Consider the following 14084-nt stretch of genomic DNA (forward strand, 5'->3'; position numbering starts at 1 on the left):
ACCCACAGAATAGGAAGCATAAAATAAAGACATTCTCAATTCTGAAAAGATGAAGAAAAGATGTATTTCAAAATAAATTTTTAAAGGCTTTTAGGAAATTTGATCTATTTGTTCCCGCTTTCAAAGAGGACTTTCACATTGGGATGTATCGCTTTTTACTGTTTTAGACTTGGGGCAATGACAAACTGCTGTGATGGCAGACGGTTTGATGTTGGAAGGGAGTGGAAAGTTTATTTTCAATGCAAACTCAAACTGCTTTGAAGATGGGAGAGTGTAGTTGCACAATCTGCATCCACACCCAGTCAAGGCATTGGAAGCTGGCTATTCACCTGCATTGCATCTTGTCTTTGTCTGGTTTTTGTACATGCTTCTAGCATGGATTGCTGGATGAAAATTTTAAACAATAACCCTGAGCTCTTCCAGAACAAGAATTTAATGTATTTGCAGCTTTCATGGAATCATATAGCTCAGAAATAGGTTCTTTTGACTCACTGATCCATGCTGACCAGGATGCCAATCCAATCCATCTGCCCACTTTAAGCCCTTATTCCTCTGTGCCTTTCCTATCCAAGTGCCTGTCTAAAGGCCTTTTAAACTTTGTAATTGTATCTATCTCTTCTAGCAGGTTTTTCCAGCTGTTGTGGTACATTCCACACTCAGAAATCTGATGGCAGAGAGGAAGAAGCAGTCCTTGTGCCACTGGGTGCTTGTCTTCAGGCTCCTCTTAACTTTTTCCTGATGGTAGCAGAACGAAGAGGACATGGCCAGGGTTGTGGGGGTCTTTCAGGACAGAGGTTGCTTTCTTAAGACTCTGGTCATGTAGATGTCCTCGATGGAGTCAAGTCTGGTGTCCGTGATGTCGCAGACAGAGTTAACAACTTTGGAGTTTTCCTGTTTTGTGCATTGGCACCTCCGTGATGCAACCAGTCAGAATGCTTTCCGTGGTACACCTGTAAAAATTTTCGAGAGTGTTTGGTGACGTAGCAAATCACCTCAAACTCCTCACGAAGTATAGCCACTTTGTGATTGCATCAACACGTGGGTCCCAGGACGCATCCTCAGAGATGATGACACCCAGGAATTTGAAGTTCTTAACCCTTTCCATTGCTGACCCCTTGATTAGGACTGGTTTGTGTTAAATCAACTGATATCTTATTATTACCATAGGTGAACATTCTAGTCGGACAGTTCACTGTCAAATCTTATTCCATGACATTATTGTGCTGCTACTTTGAGAATGACTTGAAGATTGAAGGAAGGTTGTTATGATATATCCTTGTATAGTGAAGTTGGGGAACTTTAATGATGTGGGGAAAACACTACCCTGAGTGCCTCATTTGTTTTTTTTTAAATTAATTTGCAGGTCCGTCATTCTGTCATGTCAACCCTATCTGCAGTAAAAATTGATGATCTTCCTGTGGTTGTCAAGTTCATTCTACATGCTGTCACAGCAGTAGACGCTACAGAGGTAAAATGTGTAATTTTCTCTTGCTTTGGAAATCTGTCGCCAACAATGAAAGTTGCCTGTAGTGAGGATATAAACACCATGTTCCCTTTTTGGTCACTCGAATTCCAAAATTTTTTAAATATTTCACCTGCCTCTTCTTAAAGCCCCACTCCAGTCAAGTACTTAATGGTTACTGGATTTGAAAGCTCAGATATTATGTTGCTGGTCCTTGCAACTTGCATATATTTTGTCTAATAGGGACTAGTTGGTATAAGATTGCAGGTTTCTATTTGAGGGACCGAGATATGTTTATCTCTGTTCCAATCTGAGCAGTTTTAGTCACCACCATACCTTTGCTCTGTCAGTGCACCTGCCTCATTTTCTGGTCATGGCTGCATTCTGGACTCTTGGCTCTGACTATTTACCTTACTTGCACTCTGGACCCGCAGCTCATTTTTAGGACAAATGAGAGAGCCAGATGCCAGACAATCAAGATTTCCAAACAATTGGATGCTGAATTCAAAATTTTACTGTTTATGCCTTTGGGTCAGTGCAGCATTGAGATTGATTCTTCTGCCAAAAGAAGTGTTTGAATAATAATGCTTTGTGATCACAGAAGCTCAAAAAAAATAGAGGCGTAATCTCTTTAAGATGCATATTTCCCCTCCAACCCAGTCTTTTTGACACTGACTTCTTTACTACATTTAACCTGTCTCAGCTAACTGGTAAGTTGAACCGGTTCAAAATAGCGTTTTTTGCCATTCACACTGGACCAATGTTAACCGGATCTCTGCGCCCTTTCACACTCATCACCCGGCATCCCAGAGCAAAGCTGCACCAATCTTCCAGTGGTGATTTCCTGCATACCTTTGTCCCTTTCACACTGGGCGAACAGGTACGCTGATTCAAAACGAATCGCTGATGATACACCCTACCTAGACAATTCATTCCTGGAGTGATCTGACACCTGTGTGTTGGTTTGTGAGCATTTACATTGGCACGTTAACTGGTAGATAACCGGTTAATTACAGTATGAATGGGGCTTCAAGGATTTTGGCTGAGTTCCCCCAGCCGGTGTTTAGGTTCAGAATCCAGCATCTGCAGCCTCCTGTGTGTTTCCCATACTCAATTCTGATGGGGATTGATAGAGTGTGGATGTTGAGAGGCTGCAGCTTCAGTTTGGAGAGTGTAAAACTATGGGGCATAAAGTTTAATACTTAAGGACTGAAAATCTTTGGAAATTCTAACTTGAGGTCACAGTAAAGAAATGGATGGATATTTTGATAGCAAGGTTGAGGCACATGATCACCCATGAGCATTTTCAATTGCAGAGTAGGCTTGTGCCTGCTCCTATTTCTATAACTTGCAATTGAATGTTTTTAGCAGCAATTTTATTACTGCCGATGACGTACAATTAGCTGCTTAAACCCCATTCTACATACTTTGTGGGCCAGAAGCAGACGTTCAAATCAAATAACAGCTTGCAAAAAGCAGAGCCAGTGTTTAATTGTGTTAATTCCGCCAATATCACATTTATTGGTAGGTACTTTCTTGTAATGTAAAATGATCTATGCTGGTACTTTTTATTTAAATTGCATGGTTATGAGTCTGTGCATAATTTGATTGCAGAGTTGGATGGAGAATTATGTTGTCGTTTGACTTCTGTGAAACTTTAACAGTTTTTTTTTGTTAATGCAGAGACCCTTTGAAAGAACCTTCATTTTGAACCCGGTTTACTGACACTTGCACTATTTTTATTGTAGGTGATTAAGGAACTGCGCAAAAATCTGGAATTGGAGTCATGTGTGCTTCCTTGTCAACTCCAGCCTAATCAAGACAAACAAAATAAGAGTGTTATGGGGTATGTTAAATATTAATGGTAGTTGAATCTGTCACAGAGCGATGGTTGAATTTTACAGAGCTTTTGTTCTAAACACTGGTTGGGTTGATTATTATGAGAGAACCAAAGTCAGAGCTCATGGATGACAAAGATAAAACTGATGAGAGGGAAACCTGATGCTTGCCAAGGAAGGGCTCAGGTTGAAACGTTAACAATGTGAAGTGACTTTTACTCTATGGATGCTGTGTGACTTGCTGAGTTCTCCAGCACTTTTGTAGATTACATTAGACCCCAGCATCTACATATGCTCTTGTTGAATGGTGTATGTCCACTCAGAAACAGGCCTAAATATGTAGTCATCTCAGAGGTGGAGTGAAAGGGAAAATAACATGAGTAAGGAGAAAGTATGAGAAGAAAATAATATTAACATGCAAGAAAATTCAAAACCTTCTGAAGATCAGTGAACAATAAGTGTGTACTAAGAGGAGGGTTGGAGCTGATTAGAGATGAATGAAATGATCAACAAACAGAGGAAGAAGTACTAGCTGGGTATTAAATGAGAGCTTTGTATCGGTCCTGACCAAGGAAAATAATGCTGCGAAAACCTCAGAAGAAAGCAGTCGACATTAAAGGATAGGATGAAAATTGATGTCCAGTAAAACTCCTGTTATCTGGAATTCAAGCAACTGGCGGCTACAAGTAACCAGCAAAGTAAAATCGCAGAAAATAAATAGGAAAAAAATACAGAAGTTTAAAATTGGCACTCAGTCTCAAGAAACTGGAAAATTCACTTGTCCAGCATCTACTAATTCCCTAGGTGCTGGATACCAAGGGGTTTACTGAATTAGAAAGACTGGCTATGCTTAAAGTCACAAATCCCAACATCAGAGCTGGTAGATGGTGGAAGTTCAAAATTCCTTTATTATCATGTAATAAAAAAGAAAATAAGATTGCATGAAATTTTCCTCTGCCTTACAGAAAGAGAAGCAAAAGAGAGTCCCTTCAGCGACCTTATCGCTGAGTTGTACAGAGTTCTAGAAAGAGTGACTGCAATCTTCCAATCCCTTTTAGATATGTGGAAGGATCCAGGGAGCTGAAAAATGACAAATGTGTTGCCCCTATGATGACACGCTCATCAACTCCAAACCAATCTGTTGTGGGGACACTTTTAGAAACGATGGCTTGTTTCTGTGCATTGAGTTACTTTTGCTCACTTAAAGTTTTAGTGGATGATGACACATGCTGATCAATGTTCTGATTTTTCTGTGTTTAGGACTTCAGTGAATCGGGAGAACAGCAGTCATGACTGTGTTGCAATTATGTTTGATGTTATCAAAGGTGCTGTACGGTTTCAGAAAGTTACAGCTGAAGCTTGGATTAAGGTGATCCTGTCATCTATGACACTGAAAACAATTTTAAAGTTAAATTTGGTGCAGTGAAATGCAGTGATTTGTTGTCTTGTATCCTTTTATGCATTGTAGGCATCTTTGAACCAGATGGCTTCAACTTGTTTTGCACAGGCTAACCGTGGTAGATCAAGGCCGATACTGAGGGCTGTGACTATTGTTAACAGTCCTTCTGTGGTTCACAGCAACGTGCTTCAAAGAGCACAAGATATTTGTGGGTGAAGTGTAATGAGCAAACTTCATTGTGGCACTAGACTGATTTCAGATTTTGCGTCTTGGAGGATTTTTAGCCTATTTTACCTTCCATGAAGGTACATTGTCATGGAGACCTTGTGATATAGCCATTCTCAACTTATTTTATTCATTGAAAATCATTTGCTTCAAAGGTGTTTCTCTCAAATAAGACTTAGTGATGTAACAACTCATCTTCTTTCAGAATGGACTTTATTATGATTCCTTATCTTGCCCACATACTATAATAAATGGATCTCACTACTACACTAAATGAATCCTTCCATTTATTATTCCAGCCACTACATTAAATATAATGACTTGTAATTCATGTCATTATTGTCCCTTATTAATTGATTAACTAAATACAGAAGCTTGGGTAAACTTCACATTTGGTGTATTTTTGAAAAAGACAGTTCAAAGTCAACAGTTAACCCCTAGCTTTCCAAATGTCCAAAATATTACTCTCTGCCACCTGAGCTAGAAAATAAGAGCAGGAAAAGGCTACCTGATCCCTCAAGTATGTCCTGCCAATGCCATTCAGTTTATTTATTGCTGCATTGCCCCAGGCCTCAATTCCTGGTATCAGTTCCTCATTATTGTTAATTTCCTGATCATATTTATCTACCTCCACTTCAAATGCATCCAACGACAAGCCTTCACAATCCTCCAGGGCAGAGAATACCAAAGAATCCCTACCATTTAAACATACGCAACCCGATGTAATAATGTTCACTTGACCCTTTGAGCTTTATTCCTCTGATGTCAAAAGTCTTAAATTTCCGTTTGAAATTCTTGATGTGTGCCTTTTTATTTATGCCAGGTCCAGTTTTCAACTTTTCTCTTAATGTGTTTGCAAATGGCATTTTTAAAAAAAAAAATCTTTTTGTTGTACTTTTCTTTAATAAATCTAAAGGTTCCTCTATTATAATAAAATCTTGGCCCACTTGCTGCTCACAATCCAAGACCATTCCTTCATAAGTACAATTATATACACCTACCTTTGAAATAGCATATTGAGTGAGAAACTGGAAAGTCAACTTTTTTAAATAAGGGAGTGAGTATTGGTCAAGTTCTTTTGCAGCATTTTAATAGAGGTAACAACGAGATTTGATTCTTAAAAAGCCAAGATAAAACAACATTCTTTTGATATATGTAAATACTGTGTATTTATTTCTGATCTACATTTAGCATCAGCCTCTATTTGATGGGAGAATTAACATTAATATGTTACTTAATAATAATAATAATAATAAAAGGAACTTGGTCAAATAGTATATAATTAGAGACCAGATTTTTAAAAAATACAACTGTTTCTAATCAGATTTAATTCTCCTAACAAGATACTTGATTTCTAGATTCGGATTTATTGTCAGAGTACATCCATGACATCACATACAACCCTCAGATTCGTTTTTTCTTGCAGGCGCGGCAGAATTACCACTAATTGGTTGTGCAAAAAATAAACTGTGCAGCGTAAAACGTAAACAATCAAAGAACTGGAAGCAAACTGTGCAATATAGAGAGAACTAAAACAAAATCAATAAAATCACAAGTAAGAGTCCTTAATTGAGTCCCTGATTGAGTTTGTCGTTGAGGAGTCTGAGGGTGGAGGGGTAGCAGCTGTTCCTGAACCTGGAGCTGCAAGTCTTGTGGCACCTAGACTTCTTTCCTGATGGCAGCAGCGAGAACAGCGTGTGCTAGATGGCGCGGGACTTTGATGATTGCTGCTGCTTTCTGGAGGCAGCATTCCCTGTAGATGTTCTCTATAATGGGGAGGGTTTTGCCTGTGATGTCATGGACTGTGTCCTCTACCTTTTGGGGAGCTTTACCCTCAGGGATATTGGTGCTTTTGTACCAGGCCGTGATGTAGCTGGTCAGCACATTTTCTACCACACCTCTAGAAATTTTCCAGGGATTCTGATGTCATACTAAACCTCCGCAAACTCCTGAGGAAGTAGCGGCACTGGCATGCTTTTTTTCACAATGTCATTCGTGTGACATTCTTCATGATGATTCTTCGGGTCATCAGTTTCACCTTACAACTATTAAGTCTCCAAAGCATGCATGCAGTTTAAATGAAAAACGATCAAAGCCACTTAAACAGGAAAATGCTAAAACTGGCCTATCTTCAGGAGCATCAGAAATAACTTTTCAATCCGAGGTTGTTCGATTTGATCACCTTACAGACTCTGACTACACCTCGGAGAGTTCCAGCAATAAGTCTTTTAAATACAATACAAAAACAAAGCATCGTAAAAAGGATCGAGTGTAGAATTCGGAGAAAAGTCTGGACAGAGAAGCAAAGAGGAAGAGATGGGCATATTTGATAATATGGAAGAAGTTTTTAAAAAGACCGACAAAGATGGCAAAGTTATAAAAAAGCATAAATTAAAGCATAAAGATAAAGAGAAAAATAAAATTAAGAAAGAACATGAAAATGAAAAGGGAAAACACAGGCAAAAAGAAAGTGAAAAGATGTATCCTGAGTTTGATAGAGAATATTGGAAAGAGAACTTCTTCAAAAATGATGATACTAATGAAACATTCAAGGAAGAAAATTCAAACTTGTCTCTTGCAGAAAAACCATTAAAAGATAAAACTCCCATTAAAAAAGAAAAAGTATCTAAGGAGAAGTATTTTAAGGAAGAGAAGTCTTTCAAAGAAGACAGAGAAAAGGAAAAGTCTAAAAAGAATAAAAAGGAAAAGCACTGTAAAGAAGAAAAAGAAATTAAACTTGCAAATCTGGACGAAAGGATTGAAATTGTTCTTGCAGACAAAGATGATTCACTTTACTCCAGTGTTTTTTTGAAGAAAGAGCATACAGAATTATTTGAGAAAGAAAAAGTCACAGATAAAGACAAATCTGAAGCTCCAGATAAAGAAAAGAAGGAAAACAAGGAAAAAAGTAAAAAGAAATCCCCAACTAAAGAGAGGGACTTGGAAAAGTTAGAGAGAAAATATTCTGACAGGGAAAAGAAAATAAAACACGAGAATAGGTTTGAGAAAGAGAAATTAGAGACTCATGAAAAATCATTTGGTAAAATACAAGAGAGTGGAGAGAGGTCAAAAGAAAAAGACCGATCTGGTAGCTTATATTCCACTTCAGAAAAAAACCACCGAGAAAATGATAAATTGAAGAATATATTCTCTGTCAAAAAACCTGAGGAGAAAGAAAAGAGCAAAGAAAAATTGGACAAGAAGCATGAGAAAGATAAAATTGAAAGGGAGCGTCATTCCAGTGGTGTAAAGGACAAAATGGAGAAAGAAAAGCATATGAATGAAAAGAAGGCTAAGTATTCAGAAAAAGATTCACAGGAAAACATTGTGAATAAAGCGGACAAAGTTAAAGTAAGAGATAAAGAAATAGAAAAAAAGAAGAAAAAAGAGAAATCGAGGGAAAGAGAGGGTGACCCTGTGACAAACTCCAAGCACTTGCATGATGAGAAGAAACGCAGTGCAGTTGAGAGTAGCAAAGGGTCTCACGATAAATTATTTCCCTCAAAGGATAAAATTAAAGAGGATTTTCCGAAGACTCTTGAAACAAAAGAGAGAGAAAAGAAAGAAAAGGATAGGCAAAAAGACAAAATACCAGTAAATGCTTCTGTTAAAGCAAAGCTTAAAGAACCAGAAGTGGACAAACTGAAGCCCAAAGATTCTGGTGCCACAAAGGATGTGAGCCCAAAGGAGAAGAGGCTAGTAAATGATGACTTGATGCAAACCAGTTTTGAAAGAATGCTGAGTCTATAGGATCTGGAAATAGAGCAATGGCACAAGAAGCATAAAGAGAAGATTAAGATGAAAGAAAAGGAAAGGCAGAGGCATCGTTCTGGCATTGACCTCTCAAAATTAAAAGAACGAGAGAAACTGAAGAGTTCAACGACAAGCAAAGAACTTGCTCGATCAAAAAGTTCAGATCCATCAAGTGGAGTTCCTCAGGGTTCGGTCCTGGGTCCACTATTATTTGTTATATATATATTAACGATCTGGATGTAGGGGTAGAGAATTGGATAAGCAAGTTTGCGGATGACACAAAGATTGGTGGTGTTGTGGACAGTGAGGTAGATTACCGTAGATTAAAAGGTGATTTAGGAAGGCTGGAGGTGTGGGCTGAGAAATGGCTGATGGAATTTAATACAGATAAATGTGAGGTGCTGCATTTTGGAAAGGCAAATTTAAATAGGTCATTTACATTGAATGGTAGACAATTGAGGAGTGCAGAGCAACAAAGGGATTTAGGAGTTATGGTAAATAGTACCCTCAAGGCTGATCTACTCGGGTAGATGGTGTGGTGAAGAAGGCATTTGGAATGTTGGCCTTCATAAATCGGAGTATTGAATTCAAGAGTAGGGAGGTTATGATGAAATTGTACAAGACATTGGTGAGGCCAAATTTGGAGTACTGTGTACAGTTTTGGTCACCAAATTATAGGAAAGATATAAACAAAATAGAGAGAGTGCAGAGAAGGTTCACGAGAATGTTGACAGGATTTCAGGGTCTGAGTTACAGGGAAAGGTTGTGCAGACTGGGGCTTTTTTCTCTGGAGCGTAGAAGATTGAGAGGGGACTTGATAGAGGTGTTTAAGATTTTAAAAGGGACAGACAGAGTAAATGTGGATAGGCTTTTTCAATTAAGAAAGGGGGAGATTCAAACTAGAGGACATGGTTTAAGATTGAAGGGGGAAAATTATAAGGGGAACATGAGGGGAAATTTCTTTACGCAGAGGGTGGTGGGGATGTGGAATGAGCTTCCGGCAGACGTGGTCGAGGCGGGATCATTGGTTACATTTAAGGAAAGACTGGATCGTTACATGGATAGGAGGGGACTAGAGGGGTATGGACTGGGTGCTGGTCAGTGGGTCTAGGAGGGTGGGGATTTGCTACGGCATGGACTAGTAGGGCCGAACTGGCCTGTTCTGTGCTGTAAGTGGTTATATGATTATATGGTGTTGGGTCGAGGAAAGATCCTCTGAGATAGTGACTCCCAAAAACGTAAATTTGCTCACCCTCTCCATCTCTGATTTTCCCCCATTGATCATTGGATTGTATACTAACTCTTCATGGTGTCTAATTGTAAGGGTGTCAACTTCCCTTCAGTTCTTTGACCAAATTTCTTGCACTTCACACCAAATCATTATAATGACGGGATATTGAAAGAAATGGAGGGAAGTAATAGCAAGGCCTAATCTTCTCAATGGGCACCCATGCAAATATTTTATGAATCTAATTAATTAAAGAATGTTTAGGTCTTGCTAATTCTTGTCTCTGTTGAAGCTTATTTGTGTTCTCCACCTCTTGCTCCGCTGGGATCAAATAATTTTGCCCAGTACTATAAAAGTAAATTGAGAACATTCCACTGATGAATTTTTTAATAAAGAAATTTAATTATAATCTGTCAAGTGGCTGAAAGCCTGATCAAAGATAAAGACTTTCGTATTTATGGTGGCTTTGAAATGAAGATGAATGAATGCAATCTATATCCAATTTAGGACATCTGAAAAAACAATAGTAACATGGGAAGCGATCTAATTGATGTCAGCAAAGGAATATCTGACACAGCAATATTTCATCCAGATTATTTATTTTGTTGATGTTGGTGTCAGCCTATATGCTTGTGACAATTATTACCAAAAAGTTTGAAGGCCGAGACTGATTTATGTTACTGTCTTATTTTAGGCAATTGAAAGTGTAGATTCTGCTGCTGAGCACAAGGTAACTAATTTCCTGTTTTAAAAAATATTTAAAAAAAAAAATCTTTATAATTGTGTTTGAATGTATGTTGTGCCAATGAAGTAAAAGAGGAAGAGGCAGAATGTGTTAACTTAAATTTAGCATTTAGCCTGTTAAGGATGGACAATTTCCATATATTTATGAAAATAATAGAAAGTTACTTGTGTGAAAGATTGTTATATTTTATATCGTATATAGATATGTGGCAGGTTTTTTGTTTAGTGCAGGTCACATACTAACACTTCAAAACTGGTCTCATTTAAAATGCCAGAGCTCTGCTCAAGCCAGACAGTTCAGGCTCTGAGTGCCTTTGGAGAAACTTTGAAGAATGCCTATAAGGACTTCACAAGTAGGTGTTGATTGGACATGCTGTGAAGTAATGGATTAATGTTTTGAAAGTAACAGATGAATGAACTCGGAAGATTAGGTCCAGAGCCGCAGTCTGAGTGCAGTTGGTTGTTCTCAGAGGGGCATGCGGTTTTCTTTCGTGTGTGTGTGTGTGTGTGTGTGTGTGTGTGTGTGTGTGTGTGTGTGTGTGTGTGTGTGTGTGTGTGTGTGTGTGTGTGTGTGTGAGAAAGAGAGAGAGAATTCAGTTCTACGGTTCATCAGCAGCATCTGTGACTGGAACAGGACAAGCTGGCAAGCTTGTGGAAAAACCCCATTTTGAAGATGGGTTTTGTGAGTTCTTCATTCATACAAGAGGAGATGGCTGGCTGCATAATGTTTCACTTGAAATAAGGGAAACAGAAAAGGAACTCTGTGGTGACCTGAAAGAAAGAGGTTATCATCTGGAAAACCCTGATGGGGCAAGTTTCTTTGGCAAGACATTGAAGTAGCTGATCGGAAGGAATCAGTTTGTGTCCAACGAGCAACAAATCTCCCTCTGAAAACTGACAAGAACCTTCCTGAGCAGTAACCATTTACCTTTCAAACACCAAAGCCTGGTGAAATTCATAAATGTTAAATTCTGTGCACAGTATAAGAATTGCCTGCAAACAGTGAACTTGGAGGAGCAAGAAGTGAGATTGGACTGTGAATCAAAGAACTTTTCTGAACTTAGACACACAATACATACATGTGTGCTTAGAATTAGAAGGGGGTTAAGTTAATAGTAATAAGTTAACATTTGAGCTTGCTTTCATGTTTAAAGATAATTAAAAACAACTTTTGTTTAAGTAACCATTTGTCTTGATGAATTTCTATTACTGCTGGGTTTTTGGGACCTCTGGGCCCATAACACTTGAAACAACTTTGTGATAGGGCATGATTTATTTGGTGAATGAGAAGAACATAAATCCATTTCCCATACAGGAAAAGATGATGGCTTCTATACAGAATCCAGGTCTAATGGTCAACCACCAGGCTGTCAATATTTCCCAGAAACCACATGCATTTCACGTCTTAATCAAGTGACAGGTGTGGTCACAGTGGAACTTGTAGAGATCAAAATGTTTGTCAAATAACAATTTACTGGAGGAATTCAATGGGTCAAGCAGCATCAGTGGGAGAAAAATAATTGGCAATGTTTTGGATCAGAGCCCATCTTCAATACTATGCAGCTTGATTTGTTGAGTTCCTCCAGCAGATTGTTTTTAGCTCCTGTTTCCACCATCTGCAGTCTCTTGTCTTAAAATGTTAGTCTCTGCTTTTCAAAATCCCATGTCAAGAGTATATCAAAGCATGAGCCTTGATGAAGGTCTCAGGCCCAAAACGTTGGTTATGTTTCTTTACCTTTGCTATACAAGTATGCTGTTTGACCTGCTGAGTTTCTCCAGCATTGTGTTTTTACTTTAGTTTGTCTTTCCAGCTTTTGTTCAATCTTTCTTTCTTTTTCAATCTTTTTATTATTATTATAATTTATAAACACATACAGTTCAAAGAGATATAAAAAATACATAGTGAGTAATGAATTAATACAGAGATATTAAACAATAATATTACAGAATAAAAATATATCATAAAAAAAATTTTTTTGATCAGTTTAGGGTGTGAACTATCTCTAAAAAAAGATAATTAATAACAAAATATGAAAAAAGAGAAAAAAAAACCCAAAAAAGAAGAAAAAACAAATCTGAATTAAAAAAAACTTTAAAAAAAACCTACAGATATAGCTAAACCACGCCTATCACTCCGATCTCATCTTACAGCCCAATTATCATACATAATCATAAAAAGAAAACAGAGCCAGATCAACTCATCACAAATGAAAATATTGAATAAATGGTCGCCAGGTTAACTCAAACTTAGAAGGGGATTCATAGACAGAGTTTCTAATTTTCTCTAAATTTAAACATAGTATAGTTTGGGTAAACCATTGGAAAACAGTGGGAGGATTAACCTCTTTCCAATTCAATAGTATAGATCTTCTAGCCATTAGTGTAAGAAAAGTTATTTCACTAGATGCTGAGAAGGCCTTCGATAGAGTAGAATGGCCTTATTTATTTACAGTTCTTGAAAAATTTAATTTTAGTCCGATATTTATATCTTGGATTAAACTTCTTTATAATTCCCCAGTTGCCTCGGTTTTTACTAATATCCAAAGATCGCCATATTTTCGATTATTTCGGGGCACCAGGCAAGGGTGCCCCCTTAGCCCTTTATTATTTAACTTAGCTTTAGAACCTTTGGCATTTGCTATCAGAGAAGCACCCAATATTACTGGTATTATTCGTTGCAGGGATATTCATAAAGTATCACTATATGCAGATGATTTATTGTTATATATTTCCAATCCTGAAAATTCTATTCCTGCAGTTTTATCTTTATTAGCCCAATTTAGTAATTTTTCGGGATATAAACTGAACTTAAATAAAAGTGAATTATTCCCTTTTAATGGATGGGTTCCTATTTATGATAGTTTACCTTTTAAAATAGCTAGAGACCATTTTATATATTTAGGGATTAAGATTACTAAAAAACAAAGATTTGTTTAGGACTAATTTTTTCCCTCTATTGGACCTGATCGGCAGTTTACTTACCAATTGGTCACCATTATCCCTATCCATGATAGGCCGAATTAATGCTATTAAGATGATGATCTTACCTAAATTTTTATATATATTCCAAGCTATACCTATTTTTGTTCCTAAATCTTTTTTTGATAAGGTCGATTCTAAATTGTCCTCGTATATCTGGCAAAATAAGAATCCTAGATTGGGGAAAAAATATTTACAGAAATCTAAACTAGAGGGAGGGTTGGCATTACCCAACTTTAGAATTTATTACCGGGCAATTAATATTAGTTACTTAAGGTATTGGTTGAATTATTCAGAATTATCTCTAAATCCCCATTGGGTAAATTTAGAAATTAAACCGATACAAAATTTTTCAATTAGCTCTATTTTGGGAGCTGCTCTCCCTTTTACTCTTACTAAATTATATAAACAAATTGATAATCCAATGGCTAAACATACACTACGTATATGGTTTCA

The 14084-nt window shown here is 37.5% G+C and overlaps 2 protein-coding genes across 4 annotated transcripts in view; both read left to right on the plus strand.

Moving 5' to 3' along the window:
• The window catches only part of fancd2 (FA complementation group D2), a 129518-nt gene that overhangs the window by 22389 nt on the left and 93045 nt on the right, over positions 1 to 14084 (plus strand). For all 3 annotated transcript variants that reach the window (XM_069936607.1, XM_069936608.1, XM_069936610.1), the window contains 4 exons: positions 1364 to 1468; positions 3211 to 3308; positions 4561 to 4669; positions 10600 to 10635. In XM_069936607.1, coding sequence (XP_069792708.1) covers positions 1364 to 1468; positions 3211 to 3308; positions 4561 to 4669; positions 10600 to 10635 — 348 coding nt within the window. The remainder of the gene's footprint in view (positions 1 to 1363; positions 1469 to 3210; positions 3309 to 4560; positions 4670 to 10599; positions 10636 to 14084) is intronic.
• On the plus strand, positions 7241 to 8674 carry LOC138762986 (ankyrin repeat domain-containing protein 12-like). Its single transcript, XM_069936472.1, has one exon. The coding sequence runs from the start codon at positions 7241 to 7243 to the stop codon at positions 8672 to 8674; it is 1434 nt and encodes a 477-aa protein (XP_069792573.1).

This window comes from Narcine bancroftii, chromosome 5 (assembly GCF_036971445.1).
Source record: "Narcine bancroftii isolate sNarBan1 chromosome 5, sNarBan1.hap1, whole genome shotgun sequence".
Lineage (NCBI taxonomy): Eukaryota > Metazoa > Chordata > Chondrichthyes > Torpediniformes > Narcinidae > Narcine > Narcine bancroftii.

Coding starts and splice junctions, on each gene's coding strand:
- LOC138762986 (XM_069936472.1), top strand. CDS start 7,241: ATGGGCATATTTGATAATATGGAAGAAGTTTTTAAAAAGACCGACAAA.